At 39.6% G+C, this 19,653-nt stretch overlaps 1 protein-coding gene across 1 annotated transcript in view; it reads right to left on the bottom strand.

Moving 5' to 3' along the window:
- Nucleotides 1-15,563, bottom strand: part of CLVS1 (clavesin 1) — a 107,340-nt gene extending 91,777 nt beyond the window's left edge. The window contains exon 1 of the mRNA XM_014939631.1: nucleotides 15,160-15,563. Within this exon, the coding sequence (XP_014795117.1) occupies nucleotides 15,160-15,548 (389 nt within the window). The 5' untranslated portion in view covers nucleotides 15,549-15,563. The remainder of the gene's footprint in view (nucleotides 1-15,159) is intronic.
- Nucleotides 15,564-19,653: the final 4,090 nt, after the last annotated feature.

The raw sequence follows: 19,653 nt of genomic DNA, 5'->3' as shown, positions 1-19,653 counted from the left end.
ATATGTAACTTTCCCTACACTAAAAAAAAAAAAAAAAAAAAAAAAGAAAAAAAGAGAAAGAAAAAAGAGAAAGGAAAAGCATGGGCAATCTACCTAAAGCACGTAATAAATGCTTTACTTGCATTTCATTATCAGGATTTGAAACCTTAAATTTCTGCAATAAACTCTGCCATTTAATCAAAATTACTAATTCCATCATCTAGCAGCATAAAGGTTTTTTTCTACGTAGAGCGGAATCGATCTTTATGTTTCATATTAACATCAGTGGTGTGTAGTAACTATTTAGGTTGAGATCCCCAAGAAGGCAGAATTAGGATTGTGGATCCTCATATTGAATATATCCTAATGGTTAAAGGAAGCCCAACCTGCTATCCTCTGTTCCCCTGCAGCCAGTACAATCTTTTGATATATGCCAATTCCCAGTAGAGTACAGATTAATGTTGCAGGTGCAGTGTGGTCCTTGGCTTGGAATGGTAATGTTATGTTATGTTAATTTTGGCAGACCATCAAATTTTCTCAGGAATTACCAGTGAAAAATAATTTAAGTGGTTTATAAACTATTAAAATTCAGTTGAGTTGAAGACAGAATTTAATGTGAAACAATTGCAATCTTAGGAATTCTGAAAAAATGAAAATTTCATTAATTTCATATTACACAAGTTATCAGCAACCTCTTAAATCAATATAACTTCTGTATAGTAGAGTATACATATATGTTCATTCTCTGCCTTCTGGCAACCTCTGTTTCAGGGTTTGCTTTTTTCTGGGGGAAAGAGCTGCATTTTAGGTTTACTAAACAACTGGAAATTGTACATTCATCACGTAATATTTTATACTCTTCTATTTCTGTTTGTGTTGCCTTTTGTTGTGAATCTAATATAATTAATTCAAATTTTTTTCACACTTCTAGTAAGAAATCTCACATAGTCAATACAGAGAATTACTGAAGAAATGTGGTTAATTGAAGTCACTACGCTACTCATTCAGCTATAAATAATTGCTCACGGAGGAACATATATAACAATTAAGTATAGAAAATAAGAGCCAAAATTTTCATGCTTTTGAACTCAATGCACAATGACACCCTGCCAGACCACACTGGTATTTGTAGGAGGCTGCTCTGGAACCAGTTAGCTGGAACAACTGGGGTCTTTACTCCAAACATGCAGTAGCGATCACTTCAGTGATACAGATAACAGGGAGCCAGCAAACAAGGAAAAATAGCATTTCCCCACTAAGTCTAGTTACGTGGCCTTAAGAAATATGCCAGAAAGAAAACATCAGTATCAGAAGTAAACATGTAAGACTTGAACAAATAAATCACCATTACATCCTCTTGTTTTCTGGAAAACAGTTGCATGCAGTCATTTGTACAAGCTTGTTTACAAAGTAACACCTGATTTTTTTCATCTGTTCCTTCCCTTTTACAAGGAAACTTTATAAAACCAGAAAGTCACAATTGATTTTGCTTGAGATTTGGCTGGTTTGATGTTAAGTAAGGGATTGGGTGGTACAATGAACATATTGTGATTTATTGGAATATCTGCACCTTGAAGTCTTTGTTGAAAGTAGCAAAGCCTACTTTTCGGGAAATGGTATTGAAGATGCTTGCCACATAACAAGAAAGATACGGCCTTTGGAAGATTTAATATATAAAAGCTGTAATTCGATACTGTGAGATGGCTTGTTAAAAGTACAGGGTTTGTTAATACTACATTAGGTATCCTTTTTCATCTGTTACTGCCTCACAGTTTACACTGTATTGAAAGGGAAAAGTTAGGCAGGGAGAGTTCATTCGTATAGATCTAAGCACAGCCTTACAACACATTTATTATTGCAGCAGAATTCATTTGCCTAAAAGCAACTGTAGCATATACTTCTCTTTGTTCTAGCCAATGCTTTGACTTCACAAAAATGTTACTAAAAAGGCCTTATGGCAGTATCAGAGAAAAAAATACAAGTGATCAAGTCTTTGCAAAATGAATCCCAATATGCTGCAGTTAGTTTCACTCCACGAAAACATACAGAGTGCTTCCAGCCTCTCCGTGTTGTTTTTTTCCCTGATCTGCCAAAATTCTCCATGTTTCCATTCCCTTGCATTCAATTGACTTAGCTTTAGTTCATATTTTGCAATTTTTAGTATTAATCAGCAGTGGTTAACAGTCAAGTAAATGCATTGGTTTCATTTCTGTAGAAGTCTATTAAGCCATAAGGCATTTAAGCAAATATCTAACATAAAGCTACAGTCTCGTTGCTGCATTTTATCTCCATAGTTGAATTTGCCAGGGTTGCTCATATGCATGTGAGTATATGCATGGTTGAATCAGATGTTATGGAAAAAACTTCTCTTTGTCTTCTTTCTCTTTGGAAATGCATGAACATCATATGCTTTTAGAAGAATTAGGTAAAGAGGTTCCCTGACTTCAGCCATGCAATCTTCTATCTCATAGCTTCATGAAAGTCGGACGAGAAGACTTTTAGTTCACCGATTCTGACCTAGTCATGTGCATGAGTTTTATTAAGGGCCCCATGACAAGATTCTAGGCATTAAATAGGCCATTTTTCATTCCAAAAGTAGGAAACTGCATGACAGAGTACAGTGTTGGCACAGTGGAACCACATCATGCGAGCAGGACATTGATGAACACCTTCCTCCCTTCCATCTGGCCACAGCACTTCACCCCTGCGCTCTGCACTCCCCCGGTCCCAGCCAGAGCCTCTCCTCAGAGGACACAGCTAATCGAGGCGTTGAGCTATAAATCACACCTGTTTTGTGATGCTGGACACTTCTTCCAGCATAACTATTTCCATTTTTTTCCTTTGTTTTGTTTTCTGTTATCCTGGAGCAGTTCACCACATAGAGAAGTGAGTCTTAATTGCTCAACACCACCAGCTTGGCAAATGGTTGCTTTCTCGACATATCATTAGCATAGTAACCCTTCTTGTCTTTATGAATACTTCAGGATAACAAAATAACTTTTTGGTTTTTTTGAAGATGACTTTGTAGACATTTACAATGAGCCATATCCTAGGCCAGGCTTAGGTGGCAGTCAAGAGATTTATTTTCCACCATGGGTAGGGATTAAGCCTTGTTTTGTTTTTATACCTTAGTGTGTTAGGACTGAGATTAAGGCTGATTGCAAAAAAATGACCAGTTCACATAGGAAATTGACTGCTGGTGAGGACAACTGGCCATTATGAATGCAATGTCCTTTTGGATACATCATGCAATAAGCGGTCACCCAGCTCTACAGCCATGGTCTGGATTGACTGGGCAAGTGTTTTGATGTAGCTGCATTTAAAGCCTGCGCATTTTATTACATTTGACAATTGCCTGTAGGTTACCTCCCTGCATTATATGTTAATATAACCTTTGTTATTCGCTGTCTTTCCCTGAGCCTAGTGTAGTTGAACGAGATGATAGCACAGTAAACTCCTTAAAGTTCAAACCCACTCAACTAAGACAGAATTTTTGGCTTGGTAGGTCCAGTAGTACTTAAAAACAGCATTTAATGTCCTGGAAAGTGGATACTCAGCTGTGCCAGAACCATACTGCAGTGTTAAGAATACTCAGAATTAAGATTAGGGTGGCTTTACACTAAATTTCCTTGGATGCAGAGATGCTGCTGCTCATTAGCAGGGCCAGCAAGAACTCTGAATGTCCTCCTTATGCTATTCTCCTCGACTGTAACCGGTAAGACAGGCAATGTGGCTCCTGCATCATCTGGAACCATTCTTTCCATAAACGTGTAACCAACACTACATCTGCACTGGGATATTTCACAAACAGTCACACTCAGTACTTCAGAAACTCCTTCCCATGGTAAAAATCAGTACTTTTGAAAGTAAGACAGACACAAGAAAGAGCCACTCACGCTTACTGCATCTGCATACTCCTCCCGACAGAGTATTTGCCCACCAATACTTTCCTTCATTCATGGAACTTCTTCTACTGGGGTCATGTTAGAAAACCTCTGTTGGAGAACTATTTCCAGGTGGACTACCCACTCAGAGATTCTGGAGTTTTCCTCATCACAGAGGCATAGCAACTTTTCCACAAAGTTAGGATACCTGTATTATTAAGCGGTTTCAAACAAGTTCTCATCCAGCAAGAAGTCTGCAACAGACCTTGGAGACAAATATCAAAAGGGCCTTGGAGACCTTGGAGACCAATATATCAAATATAATTGAGATGTAAAACACCCCACATGTACTCAGAATCCCAGATGGAAAAATTGCTCTTACACTGTACTTCTTTTATACAAGATAGTCCGTTGGATTTTTAGATACCAGGGCTTACTGATATTATGTCCATGTTCTTAAATTGCAGGATATCTTAAAGTGCCTTCTGAGTTTATCCTCCTCAGAGGCTTTTGATAAAGCAAAATTAATCCTAGAAATAGGGCAGAGAAAGCTACCTGACAGCATCTCTTACATCTCCTGCACTGCATCATCATAACTACTCCTAGTTTGTCTCTGACTTCTTCACTAAAAAATCCAGTGATGAGGAGTCCACAGAGGGCCTCAGTTACCTGTTCAGGTCCTGAACCAGCTTAATCGCTGAAAATGTTTTCTAATTTTGGGAAATCTAATTCTGTTTAAGACTACTTAATTTGCTTTTATTCTGTATTTCCATCCCCAATGAAATAGGAAACTTTTCACTACCATCTTTTATTAAGGTAAAACTTTATGTCTAGGAAGATTTATATTTCATCTTTTATTATCCTCAACTTTTGTACGTTGTCATATTTTCCAGACTTCTTATTTTACTATTCTTTTCTTGACTTAGCTCAGATTTGTCTCTCACGCTAGTACTTAGGTCACAGGTCAGTTGAGGTGAGCAGAGGTAAATGACTGCTGGTCTCCTGCAGACAATATTCCTGTAATACAGCTCAGAGACACTCCTTCCTCAGAGATATCACCTCACTGTATTGTTCCATTTGTAGTCCATTCTTTACCCCCAAATCCTTTTGTGCCCAATCAGTATTTTTTCCATTAATTAACCATGAATACCTTATTTAATAAACCAAGGGGTGGAAAGATCCCAGCAGAGACAAAAGTGTCACCCAGGACTAAATCAGCACTGGCAGGGATGTCCGGTATCTCACAAGGCTCATTGGAGTCTACATCTGATATGCCTCTTTTTGAAGTAATCCCCCAAATGATCACTAATTACTTTTAAGTGAATCATATAAAATGTTCTCTGAAAGAAAGTAAATGCACGTGTACCTGTGTGTACATTTTAGCAGAGAATAATAATGAGGTGCTGGAAAAAGGAAAGGTATTCATAGACAGCTATGCCATACACAAATTGCCATTTTCCCCAGACTTGCAAAGGTCTTTTATTCAAACAGAATTGAAGGCTTTATCAGGGTGAAACTGAATTTGAATTGCAGTAGCCAGCTAGAAGTGGCTTACATGTAAATGAGAACCTATGAAATGGAAAGATTTCCTACTGTCTACCCCAAGGTCAGAATTTATTCCTCCTCCTTTTTTATCTCAGTTTTCGAATGAATATTGCAGTGCATTTAGTAGCAGGATTTTTCAGCAGTCTCTTTCTCTTTCAATATAAATCACATTTCTCCTTTTGTACTTACACAAGAAATGGGTAGGATTATCCCTGGGACAACAAGGCAATGTATTCTTATTCAGAAACCTTGCAAAGTGAAAACAGCTTAGAGGATCACAGATCCAAGATAACAGGAGACCATGGAGATACCTTAGATAAGATTATGACACTCTGGTGTGGATTTTCCTGGTCAGAAATACCTGTACAAAAGAAATTCTCTGTGCTAACACTTACTTTAACACTCCAAAGGGGTATAGATACCACATATACTCTGTAGATTGATCTGTGCATATTTAATATACATGACTCTTGGATGTTTAATATACATCTCTTGGATTTTCCTTGAAAGGAAGCCAGAAGAAAGGAAAGAGTGAAGGGTTTAGAACTGGCAAGGGGAATGATCACATTATAGCAGTGGCCCTGTGCTTGTTAACTCTTTTTTCCACCTTTATTACTTCATTCATATCTGAATTTGTCAAAATTAGGTTGACGGATGGACAAGATGATCTTTAAGGTCCCTTCCAACCTAGAAGATTCTGTGATTCTGTGAATGTATGGGATTCAGTTCCTCTACTGACATGGTATAAAACCAGAGGAGATGAAATTATGGCTTTGTGGAAGGGGGACAGGACTACCTATGGGAAAGAACAAGGAAGGCGTGAGGTATCTTGTAACTGGAACTCAATGAAGAAAATCATATTGGTCTAAGAACGTTAAAAAAAATGTCTTGAACTTCCTGCTTTGTTTATTCAGACCATCAGCTGCATGTCTTATAAAGTATGTGAGATTAAAGTACACATGAGAATGGTTCTACCGGATCAGACCAAAGGTTCTTCTGGCCCCAAGTCCTCATTGTGACAGTGACCAGCAGCAGGTCCCTAACAAGGGGTTTGATACACAGCAGGTTGGCAAGACTAAAACAGAAAATATACTACTTTGCTTCTGAAAAACAAATATTTCTTCTTATGTATATTGATACATTAACTTCAAAAAAATAGTAGTCAGTAGCTTAGAATCTCACAGTTTCAATCAAATCCTGAATTTTAGTCCTCTAAAGATGTGTTATGGGATATTATATAAATAATCCATATGTGTTTTTCAAAGAGATTGTTATTGATCTTATAGCATCATAACATTACTTGGTGCTGTGATTTATACTGCATATATGAAAGACAACTGGCACCATATGTGTTAATGCATGCACAGACACGTGCCATCCACTGTGTGACTGCAGTGGAAAAGTGGAAAAGTGATACCATCTTTCTATAAAGAAAAAGCACCGATGAAGGTATTTGCATATTGCCTTTCCCTTAAAAATTAATCTTTACTGATGCAAGTTGGCTCAGCATGAGCAGAAAATAGGTAGTTACATAGGAAATAATTCCAGCAGGAGGTTAACTGGCTGACTTTCCCCTCTGTTCCCCGCTACAAATGGACCCTTCAGGAGGTTTCCAGAGCTGAGATTATCATGGATTTGGAGCAAGGGATAGTTCCTTTTTACTGCCCATGTGGTTTCTGCAACTATTGGAAATAAAAACTGAGAGACTGCAATCAGAATTTAAGAAAAAAATTTCCTCTTACTCAAGGAGTGACCCCATTTTCTTCTCTTTGGGAATCAAATCTGCAATCATGGCTTATTAATTATGCTGCTCTATCCATTTTATTGGCTTGCCCATATCAAAAGAGGCACAATGTCTTGTACTGAAGAGCTTCAACAATGCAACGTCTAGGCTGGTCTGTTGGAACGTCTTTACTCCTCCATCCTTTCCCCTGGCCTCCACCTCTGTCTGCTGTGTTAAACTTTTAGGTGCCTGTGGCAGACAGCTGCCTGCACCACTTCTTTCCTCACATTATCAGGAGACATGTGGGCAGGTCACTCTCACCAGTGCAACCATGAGAGCTGTCTCCCTCATCCTCCAGCCTCCCCATGGCAGACCTGCACCCTGAAGCAGGGTGATGGTGGTGGCAGGGTAGAGTTTACCCCAATATGCTGTTCAGCCGTTTTATGGGGCTCAGCACCCCCCACACCATGCACATCGTGACTGAATTTGTGCTATGTGATGTATCTCCCCCAGGATCACCCAGCCTGTGAACAGCACGTGTTCCTGAGCATCCCTTATGCTGCTCTGAGGGTGCTGGAAGCAGAGGATGCTCAGCACCTACCTGGGTGTGGTGAAAAAAACGTGGCTATTTTTATGTAAAATGCAATTGATACAGAGGGTCAGACTTCAGAGGAAAGAGTCTAAAACAAATCATGGCCTGGGGAAATAATATATCAAGAAAGTATTAGAATTTTAAAATTTAAATGTATGTGAGGATTCAGGCTCAATATCTCCACTCTCTTCTGATGCCTCTACTGCATGTACCCTATTAAATAGCTGTTCAGAGAGTTATGTTTTTTCCCTCCCCTGACTCTTTGCAGTCTCTTCCTGCTGCAATGCATGAATTTGCCTTAGCTCATTTTAATTAGGTTGGCAAGTAAGAAACTGATCAGAACATCAGATATTTAGAAAACTTCATTCAGGAAAAGCTCTGACAGAAAAAAATATTCTGATGTCTTCCTATGAAATCTCACCTCAAAAAATTCCTATTTGTAAAATTTTCATTAATGGTTACCAGTTGTTCCCAAGGGTCAAAGGGACAAAGAGCCAAGTGGGATGTCACAATGTTGGGCTCCGTACTATTCTGTGGATATAGCTCTGTTATTGTGTTCTTTTGCAGAAACCATCTGAGAGGGTGACATACACATCCCAGAGGAGTATGGGTCATTTTCTAGGGACGAGGGACAAGTGCTACCACAACTGTAGGCAGTTTCACTTTTCTGCCACCCAGACATAAACCCTTACACAAAATCTTGATCTTTTGAGACAGTCTGGGAAGGAAAGAGATGTGCGTATGTGTTCTGTACGTGTTTTTGTGCTTTTTTCTTAATCAACTGGCCTTCTCTCTGGTTTATAAAGCTTGGGGATTGGATTTGGTCTCTTTTCTCCACAGGAGGGAGGTGGCACAGAGCCACTTTCCACTCTGCCCTTCGTTTCCCTTTGTTATCCCGCAGGGGGGCTCCAGCAATTGTCTGTCTCACCCACTGGCACTGTCCTTCACAGCTCTTCAGTCAGCCCCCAGCCTAACACCAGCCACTCACCTTCTCTTCCCTCTCACTATGTGTTTGATTGCCCTGCCGCTCCCTCCCCCCATGATTTTTATTCCCCTTTCAGTCAGGCTTATCTTGTTCTTCAGCATATGCTTCATAACTTTCCCAGCTGTTGTTTTTCTTCCTCTTTTTCAGACATTTTCTCTCTCTTCTCTGATTCCCTTCTCAGCCCTATCCAGGACTGTCATTTGTGTATGTCATCCTTCTGTCATTCATATGGACTACACAGCCTTCCCAAACACGACTTCCATAATAAATGCTACAAACTGAATTAAGTTGCCACCTCCAAGCAAATTAAAACATTTGAAGACAGAGGTCCTTTTCATCTTCTTTGTCCAACGTTTAATTTGCACATCTGTTACTCCCTGAAATGAGTATTCTGCTTATGTTACACTTCCTTCCTCAATTCTGTTACTATTTCAGACTACCTTAGTAATGTAATAACATAATATGAATTATTTTTTTAATGCAGTGTGCTTCTAGGCTATTTATTGCTCAATGGAAGGCTTGAACCACAACCTCAATCTGCATTACTGTAAGCATCTCCCATCACAGAAGCACTATCTCTTAACCAAACCCCAAGACCTGCCATGTAAAAATCATTTTGGTGTTAGAGCTGGCTGTATTTCAGCTGTAATCTCTCATAATAAACAGCTATGAGGCTGAGTTACTGCCACTGTTTGCCTGTGACTATAAATCAGTCTCAACAGATGTTTATTCCTTCATATTCTATTAAGCATCTGAGATTATCCTTGAAATATATTGGAATAATCAGCATTTTGAGACATATTCATTTATAGCAACAGGAGCTGATGATGTTAATATCCTTGTAATTACACCACTATGAGCATTCTCAGAAAAGACATCATTTTTTACGATTGCCATCCTTTAAAACATTTATAGTTATCAATTTACTGTTAAGTCAGAGTATTTCCTTGCCCTTTAGCCTATCATCTCAATACACTTTCCTACAGAACGGTAGGTATCTGACATTTGAGGCTCCTTGGTTAATAAAAGAGAATTTATGGCTAGCAGCTGACTTGGGAATGCATGTTGTAAATAAAGCAGCAGTCTTTTTCTGTCTGACTTACTTAGAGAATTTTTGGAGCTATGTGACAGCTTCTAAGACACAACAGTCCAGAGATGAAGACAGAAATTAATTACTATTTTGCTGCAAAAGACAACGGGCAACCTTCTGCCCCCCTGCTCCAAGACCATATTCACAGAGGATCATGATTAGAAATGGTCCTTGTGCTGTCTTTCTAGCCAGAAATAAATTTTATTCTGGCTGCGCAACCTTGAAGGAAATATCTTTACTTGGGAGATTAATGAACACCTTCTGCTGAATTACTTGTTCACCCAAACCCCCAACTCCCTGGTGCCTGAGCAGGATATATTAGAAGGCAGTAGCAGACCTAGGAACAGCTGTGGTAGTTAGTGAATGCTTTCCTCAGTCCAACAGCTAAAATGGCACTCTCATTTGACTTCTTTAAAAGCTTCAGATTCACTAGAGGTGCATCAGAGTACAAGTGAGGACTTAGGTTTGGTGAGACTGATGAAATGAGAAAGTATGAGAAGCAGCATTCGTAATCCAGCGCACGACACATCTGTTCTTCTGTCAACTCCTGGTTCAGGTCTCATCAAAACCACACATTTGTATGTATGCATGTATTTGTTTTACAAACTGGGAATTTTTATGATGTAAATTATTTTGTCAAAAAATTTCCTGACAAGATCAGTTTGACATCCTTATCTGTCAATATTACTCCACAATTCCAATTTAAAAGTAAGGGGCTCTGTAGCTACTGGTATATGTGAAGCTTTTGTGGGTTTGGGGTGAATTCACACTTCGTATTTGGATTATTCTGCACCTTTGAAGACTGAGCTTTGATCAAAGTGAATGATGGTCCTCCCCTGTGTGGATTCTCTAGGGTACAGTAATAGAGCTCAACATTTTTCCTCTCCCTTAGTCTGGAACTAACTTGATCTCTTTCTTTTCTATCCTTCTGCTCATTTTCACCTATTCAATACCACTGAAATCTTCTGTTCTGTGTCATATGTGATTAACATTAACTAACAGAACCAAAATATACTATGCAGGACCTAGAGAGAACGTGATGACACCATCTCAAAGAAACCTGTCTAAAAATAGAGCAAAAGCGAATGAATGCATGCTAAATGAATAAAAATGTGGCACCATGAGAGAATTCAGTCGGTGATTTGGAAATAAGAATTATCATCCGCTGTGGTTTTTTCTTAGTGATCAAGGAGGTTTTGATCAAAACAACCACCACCATCTTTTTCAGTGATGTGGAAGCAAAAATAAAATTCTTGCCAGTGAACTTTGCAGATGTCACAAAACCCATGCAATGATAATTGATGAGGAGGACAGGTTTAGCTCTCCAGAAGAGCGTGAATCACATGCTAGACTGTGCCCACATTATGGATGAGAATGGATGACACATTTATCAGTGGTGTTTGTATTTTAGGAAACAGTGACTTGGAAGCAGATTTAAGCTGAACATGAGCTCAAAATGTGATAAAGTACTGAAGAAAACAGTGACAACCTTATATCTAAAAGGAGGGAACTACTGAGCAGAAGATATGGTGTTACCACATGATGGTTTATTAGTGAAAGTTTGTATTCAGTTCATCTGTCAGCACATTAGCAACAACACTAAAATGATAGGAAAGGTCCAGAAAGGAATGATGAAGAGTATTAGAAACCTGAAAAATCTTCCTAATCCTGAGAGTAAAGAAGTTCAATCTATTTAAGCTTTTGCAGCATAAATATATTGCAAAACAGCAAGCTAGTGCAATGTTTTGCAGAACATTATGTTTGCTGTGCTGGCTGCCTTCAAGTATATTCTTTACCTTGTGGCCAACACAAGGTTGTTTTACCCTCAAGGAAAAGCGGGCTAGCTGGTTTACATTCACCATGGTTAAAAGTGAGCACAAGAACCACTGTTGTAGAGTAGTTAATGTAACTTCTTGTTGCCTGACAGTGACTTGCCCTACAGTGCTGCATCCTCAGCGAATTCAAAAGTACGTTACGAGATGACATGGTCAGGACACAAAAATACAAACATCAGAAGCTGTCTTCTCTTTGTGGTCCCTTTAAACTAAGACAGTCGAGCAGCTGGAAGCTGAAGCTGCATTCATTGAGACTGGAAATGGAAACCTAGTTTTCTGGAGATGTTAGAAGTAGCAGTTACATTCTTGAGGCTAAAATTTCAAATGTTTCTAAAGGAGCTCATAGAAGTTTTATCTTTGATGTGGGAATCCCTTAAGAATATCTTGGATCTGATTTGTCCAAGCAGTCACATTATGCAGATAATGATATTTCCTTTTAAAAATCAATATATTTGTAAGATTATGAGGCTGCTTCTCCCTCCTTGAGATGTGATCCATACAGCCACCATACTGCCAGGAATATAAGCGGTAAGAAAGTCTGGACTGAAAATCAGTGTATGGATTATAGCCCTACTAACGTCAAATGATGCTTTATAAGTTATTTCTTTATAAAAGAACCCTTATCATTATGATTTAATGATAAAGAAAGGAAAGACACAGCGAGCTGCAAGTAAGAATAAAATTAGGAAAGGCATGCTGAAGACTGAGCTCTTACTCTTCTGTATCAGCATCATAGCATCATATTAATTGATTGCATGAGCATTTGGCTGAAATGTAAGCTTGTAAACACCTTGCCATCACTGAAGATATGTATAGAAGGTTTCCCAAAATATATGTTTGTAAGATATAGACAATGCCCATTTGGGCTTGGATTTTTTTGTGAATTATAGATGAATATATATTTCTTCATGTCAATAACCTGCTTTGCCTCTGCTTAACAGGACTTTGCACTCACCATTTCCTGTTCCTTAACAGCTTTTTCTCTTGGTTTAGACAGTAAAAAAGGAGGAGATCATCCCTCTATTTACTTACAGCTTAAATCCTGCCCCAAATCCCTGTAGCACTTGCGGTGCTACAAGAGCCCACAGTAATGATACTTCATGTCATTTTAATCCACACAGGTGTTGAGCTTTGGTGGCTGAAGAGAGGTAAAATGTTTAATTTCACTGAGGAGTCTTAAGAAACTATATCCTATCCTATTAGCCTCAGCCTTTCTTCTTTGAAGGTTAAAATTATATTTTCAGAAAGAAGATATCTTGCACACAGCATCACTTTGGATTTTGCCCACAGACACATATACATGGATGTATATTAAAGGACTTGCAGAAAATTTGAGCTAAAACCTGACAGGAATCAATGTTCTCTCAAAATCTCAGTCCCGGAGCCTTAGACAGCAGCACTCTCAGCTTTCCCGGAGCAGGACCTGATGTACAAGGTTAATCACAAGGATTCATTTTGTTGAGGGATCAGAAACCCAAAGCTGGCTCTGTATAATACCTAAATCCCTTAATGCAACCAGCAGAGCCACAGTGCTTCTGTCCTCTAAAGCTGATACTTCTATTTATTCACGATACCTGTTCATTCATCTTTCTTTCCAGGACAATTGCTGAGGGAAGGGTTTTGTGGTTGGAAGAAAGGCAAGCTCACAGTTCAGAAAGACAGGAGATAAACTACTGGCCCCTTTGTAGTCAATGGGACTTTTATCACTATCTTCAGATCTGGATTTCACCAAATACTTTTGTATATGCAAAGTTACATTTCTGTAACTTTTTTGGTACATTTATTCACCAGATCTGTATACGCAAAGGAAAATTAGAGACATTTCTGAACTCTGTTTTCATATGGAGATTAAAGGTTTTCCCACAAAGCAACTAACATAAAAAATTGCAGGGATATGTGTATTGTTCTCTAATAATTTCTATCACATAAATTCAAAGTTCCAATCTATTGACTCCTAAGGATGAGACACTTTCATGGACATCTTTGGACAGTGCCAAGACAAAATCGTACCTGGAACTCATCAGAACTCAGAACCTGAACCTAAATTTTGTCCTTTGGTCTGTTTTTTGTCAAAATCAACAGATCACATGGCAATCCTATAGCTGATTACATTTCTCCATCCCACTGTGAAGGCAGGGAAAATGGAATGGAATGACTTCTGACGAAAAGGACAATGTGAACATGATATTCCTGGACTAGCCCCTTTTCTCTGTATCACTTCAAATAGGTAGTGAAAGCTGACTAATCACATTAACATTTAAGGACATCATTTTATAATAATGGCTGGGAGATATCTTTGTTCATGCTATCCTGTAAAGAAATGACCTGAACAGAAAATACACTTTTCATGAATCTCCCAGTTATCAGACTAACAAGAATACAATAACCAGAGAGTGTAGAAATTACAATGCAGAATATGGAAATCTCATAGCACAGGCTGTAATTCTTGAAATGGTTAAAACAAAAAATATGATCCGTTGAGAAGTCTGGAGACAGAATAAATATGGTCAGTTCCTTCTGCACCAGAAGAGCTACAAGAACCTCCATATGTTTTGAGACATTTGCTTTCTGTCAACCTGTTTGGCTGGTCTATGACAATACTGAAGCAATTATATAATAGGTATTCATGTATTTGTAGTAGAAAGACGCTATATGGCTAAAAACTGGAAATATTTATGGAAAAAAAAAAATTAGCTACTTATCTGACACACTGATATCAGCCAACCATATTCTGGGCTGCAACAAAAGAAGTGTGGCCAGGAGGTCAAAGGAGGCGATTGTGCCCCTCTACTCTGCTGTCATGAGACCCCACCTGGAGTACTGCGTCCAGCTCTGGGGCTCCCAACATGAGAAGGACATGGACTTGCTGGAGCAAGTCCAGAGGAGGGCCATGAGGATGATCAGAGGACTGGAGCACCTCTGCTATGAGGGTAGGCTGAGAGAGTTGGGGTTGTTCATCCTGGAGAAGACAAGGCTCTGGGGAGACCTAATAGCAGCCTTCCAGTACCTAAAGGGTACAGGAAAGCGATCCTACACTTTTCTGTATCAGGGAGTGGAGTGAAAGGACAAGGGAGAATGGTTTTAAACTGAAAGAGGGGAGATTTAGGTTAGATCTCAGGAAGAAATTCTTTCCTGTGAGGGTGGTGAGACACTGGAACAGGTTGCCCAGAGAAGCTGTGGCTGCCCCATCCCTGGAGGGGTTCAAGGCCAGGCTGGATGGGGCTTGGAGCAACCTGGTCTGGTGGGAGGTGTCCCTGCCCATATCATCTAGAAATAGATAATCTTTAAGGTCCTGTGCAACCCAAACCATTCTTTGATTCTATGATTCCATATACCTGTATCTCTCAATGGCATTATGTCTGAAGAACGAGGAGGCCAAATCAAATGAAAGTTTTAGTGAAATGGACTCATGGTTACAAAATATTTTACTGAAAATGGCCTTGCTGCTTCAAGTATGGGCACACACATTCCATTACAAGTTGAGTGTGAGTGTATGTAAAAATATAAGTACACTATCTACATTTACCTACTCTGATCCCAGTTGGCTGCAAAAAGCAGAAGAATCTTCCTGCCACAGTGGTCACGATTTTCCAGTACTCCCGGGAACCCATCTGTCAGAGCTCGTTTGATTCCTGGATCATCAGCCTTGAAGTTTTTAAACATATCCAGATTTAATTGACGGTACTGGAAGTACTGAGCCAGCAGTCTGAAGGCCTCAGTTTGGTGAAACTTTCTGGCTCGGAGAAATCTCAAGATGAAGGCATCATCTGTACGTAAAAACCCAATGTCAGGCCTCGTGATGATCATGTCCCTGACTTGCTGGATATCCTGATGCAAAATGTCTGGGTTTTCATTCAGTTCCAGGCGGGCTTTCTCTATAGTCTCTGGACTAAGTCCAGCTTGTAAATGGGTCATCTCTGCAAAAAACTCTTTTCCAAATTCTTAGCTTCAGATGTTTCAGTAGCAGAAGTGCTGATCCCATTCAATTGATGTGAGCATGAGCCATTCAGAAGCTTTTTCTATCAAGCTGATATTTAACAAACGAAAGCAGAGGGCTTTTCTTATTCTTGCCGAAAGAGTAACAGGCAGTTCACATGCAGTATAATCCATCCAAAGGAAAGTGTTGTTTATTCCATAACTTACTAAAAGAAAAAGCAAATATATAAAAGAAAGATTAAATGCATATATAAAGCTTACGGGAATGCTTTTCTGAACTTTATATACCAATAAAATTGCTTTGTGTGCTTCATGTGTAAGAGGATACCAGTGAAATAATTTCAGAATGGGTGCCTTTAAGATAAGGCAGTCACTGACATCTTGAATGTATATATTCAAGCTTTCAGAAAAGCAATTTTATTAACTGACAATTAATACTAAGCTATATCAGTGTATTATAAGAATATACTTTGCAAAGTTGTCTTACGGAAGTGTGGGAGTTCCAGCACCCTATAACTTCAAGCCTAGGGTGATAAAAGCAAAAATAATAGTCATTTCTTTCCATTCTAACAGGAGCTATATTTCAGCTTCCTAAGTATGCAGATTTACACTTCCCATATTAAGTATAACAACTGTCGATTTGCTTTTATCACCCTTACTATCAGCTTGTAGCTTTGCTTGAATTAGCCTCCTAGCAGATAGTAAAACAGATTTAAAAAACCCACCAAACTCTACCAACATCAGGGGTATTTTCTACTTGGTAAAATCTCACTGAAAATATTTCCCATTGAGACTTAATACATCTTCACGGGAAACTTCCCACGAATAAAGTGTTTGATGAATCTGATCCGACAGGGTTGGTGTTTTAGCTGAAAAGAGATGTATTTTATTCCAAATTCTTTTTTCAGTATCTTTCCTGAATACCTAGCTCTGAATTTCATTTTCATTCCTGTACTTTACCTAGAATTTGTTTTTACAAGTCTTAGAAGAAAAGCTGCTTAAGCTGTTATGTATGAGCAAAACGGTGCAGTGAGTCTCTTACATCTCAGTGACATAATTAGCAAGAGGCTGTCATCGAAGCCTGTGTAGTTACACTTGTGTGAAATAAGATCAAGGTCTGTTCCACTGTGAAATGTGTGTGAGGAAAGATCAAGATCCACCCAATTTTTCAGCTATCACAAAACCAGACAAGCAAACAAAAAAACCCACTGCTAAACTGATCTCTCTCTCTTTCTAATTTCTGGAAAAAAAAAAAGAAAAATTGGTTTTAAAAATTAAAAGAGAATCCCTCAGTGAAAGAGAGATACTTTATTGTATTTGGAGAAAGCAGTTTGGAAAGTTATGAATTATTTATGGCAAAACAACCATTTCACTCAGCTGCTCCCCTGGGTTCAACGTTCTCATATCAAACAAAGGGGAGAGCAGCAGCCAGAGCATTTCTACGTCCAAGGACTGCTCAAAGTTACATTGCAGGACCTGGAAGTCAATCAACACAAGGGATGCCCGAGTTCCCTGTTTTGTGAGCTTGCATGTCATTGATAAAAAATACATTTTAGATGCCACAGCTGCAGCCCCGGGATGAGACCCCTAAATTTGAATAAAGACAGTTTCTGCATATTTGCTTAAAGGACATTTGTGGCAGGAGATAAGCTTTTGATTCAACAGCAATGTGCATTCGACCGGTCTGTGGGTGATACAGAGGAGAGTTTGTTCAGCAAACTCTTTCAGTATTCACTGCAGAGCTGGAGTTACAAAGAGCTACCTGCAGGGCAGCCTAACTGGTGATTCATCAGCCTGGGAAAAACTTGGGAAAAGGCAGAGCTGGGAGGAAAGAAGGTCGGCTGCCTTTGACAAGTCACTATGGAGTGCAAATGACTTCAGAAAAACAAGCCCTGAAGTTTTGAGGGGGGTAATCTACGGGTGCAAGTTATTCAATGCTTAAAGAAATGAGAGTTGTATTACAGGTGGATTGCGCACATAAAGTAACAGTTATTTGCTTTCCTCTCACCTCTGTTAGACCAAATTAGGAGAACTCTGATGGTATCAACTGGATTCCACTGATGTAAAATTAATGTGGGCCATGGGAAAATCAGGCCAATATTTTGTGCTCAAGATCTCAAGTTAATGTTAGCATTGGCATTTTCTTGCGTAAATTATGTTTTTATTTACAATTGCCTCCATGAGCTAGTTAGGGGAACTCAGTGTATTTAAGTGTGACATCCCCACTGGGGGATGTAGGGTGAGGATTAGTTCTTCTAGTTTTAACAGAAAGTCGTAAGGAGGCTGGTTGGTTTTGAGGGTGGTCGGCAGAGAGGTGGAATAAGGAGTTTATCTGAGGTGTGCATCACATCTGGTTCAGGGCTCAGATACGAATTCAAACACCTTTCAAGCTTCTGTGACTTAGAATTACAGAATCATAGAATCACAGAATGGTTTGGGTTGGAAGGGACCTTAAAGATCATCTAGTCCCACCCCCCTGCAATGAGTAGGGACACCTTTTACTGGGTCAGGTTGCTCAGAACCCCATCCAGCCTGACCTTGAATACTTCCAGTGTTGAGGTATCCACCACTTCTCTGGGCAACCTGTTCCAGTGTCTCATCACCCTCAGACTAAAGAATCCAACCATTAGCCCATGTCCTGTCACCACAGACCCTGGTAAAAACTCTCTCTCTTTCTTTCTAATAAGCCCCCTTTAAGTATTGAAAGGCTGCAATAAGATCTCCTTGAAGCCTTCTCCAGGCTGAACAACACCAACTCTCCCAGCCTTTCTTCTTAGGAGAGGTGCTTCAGCCATCTGACCATTTTGTGGCCCTCCTCTCTGGACCCACTCTAACATTTCCAAGGATTTGTGGCAGTTAACTGTGACACACACACCCCTTCCCAGTGGGTTCATCCATTTTCTGAGAGCTTGTGGAGGTATCACTGTCCCTTCCTCTGCTCCTTATAGAGTCATAGAATCATGAAATCACTTAGGTTCAAAAAGATCTTTAAGATCATCAAGTCCAACTGTCAACCTAACACTGCTGAGTCCACTACTAAGCCATACCCCTAAGCACCACATCTACCCATCTTTTAAATACTGCAGCAGCAGTCTACACCAATTTACTGCAGATTCAATGAGAGCTGCTAAAGAATGTGCAGAATGTGATACCATAGAATCATAGAATCATAGATTCATAGATTCATAGACCTGGATTGGAAGGGGCCTTTCAGATCATCTAGTCCAAACATCAACCTAACACTGACAAAAACCATCACTGAACCGTGCCGCTAAGCATCACGTCTACCCATCTTTTAAATATCTCCAGAGATGACAATTCTACCCAGGCAGCCTGTCCAAATGCTTGACAAATCTTTTGGTAATGATGTTTTTCCTAATACCTATCCTAAACCTCCCCTGGCGCAACTTGAGGCCATTTCCTCTTGTCCTATTGCCTGTGACTTGGGAGAAGAGACCAACCCCTGCCTCTCTACACCCTCCTTTCAGGGAGTTGTAGAGAGCAATAAGGTCTCCCCTCAGCCTCCTTTTCTCCAGGCTAAACCACCACAGTTCCCTCAGCCACGCCTCATAGACTTGTTCTCCAGGTCCCTCACCAGCTTCATTGCCCTTCTTTGGTCCCACTCCAGCACCTCAATGTCCTTCTTGTAGTGAAGGGCCCAAACCTGAACACAGTATTTTAGGTGGGGGCCTCACCAGTGCCAAGTACTAGGTGACAATCGCTTCCCTAGTGCTGCTGGCCACACTGCTCTGACTCCCATTTCCACTAAGATGCTTCTTTGGAAATAAGGTAAATTTCTTAAAGATCAACTGCAGTCTACTCCAGAAGAAAATAAGGTTACACCAAGGAGAGAAAGTCTGACTGTTAAGATTTTCTTATAGGATCCCCAAGCATTTATTGTCAAAAAATATATTACTTATTATCATTAACGTTTCCTACTCTTTTTACCTTATTACCTTACCCTTCGTGTCTAGATTGATCCCAAGGTGAGAAAGACACAGTCCTCTCCCCTGTCAGATATTGTTGCCATAAAGAAACTTACAAATGCCAAGTCTGATACAAGATACATTTTTAAATGCATTTC

Source organism: Calidris pugnax, unplaced genomic scaffold, assembly GCF_001431845.1.
Source record: "Calidris pugnax isolate Ruff unplaced genomic scaffold, ASM143184v1 scaffold5, whole genome shotgun sequence".
Taxonomy (NCBI): domain Eukaryota; kingdom Metazoa; phylum Chordata; class Aves; order Charadriiformes; family Scolopacidae; genus Calidris; species Calidris pugnax.
This window is presented reverse-complemented; position numbering and strand designations above follow the sequence as displayed.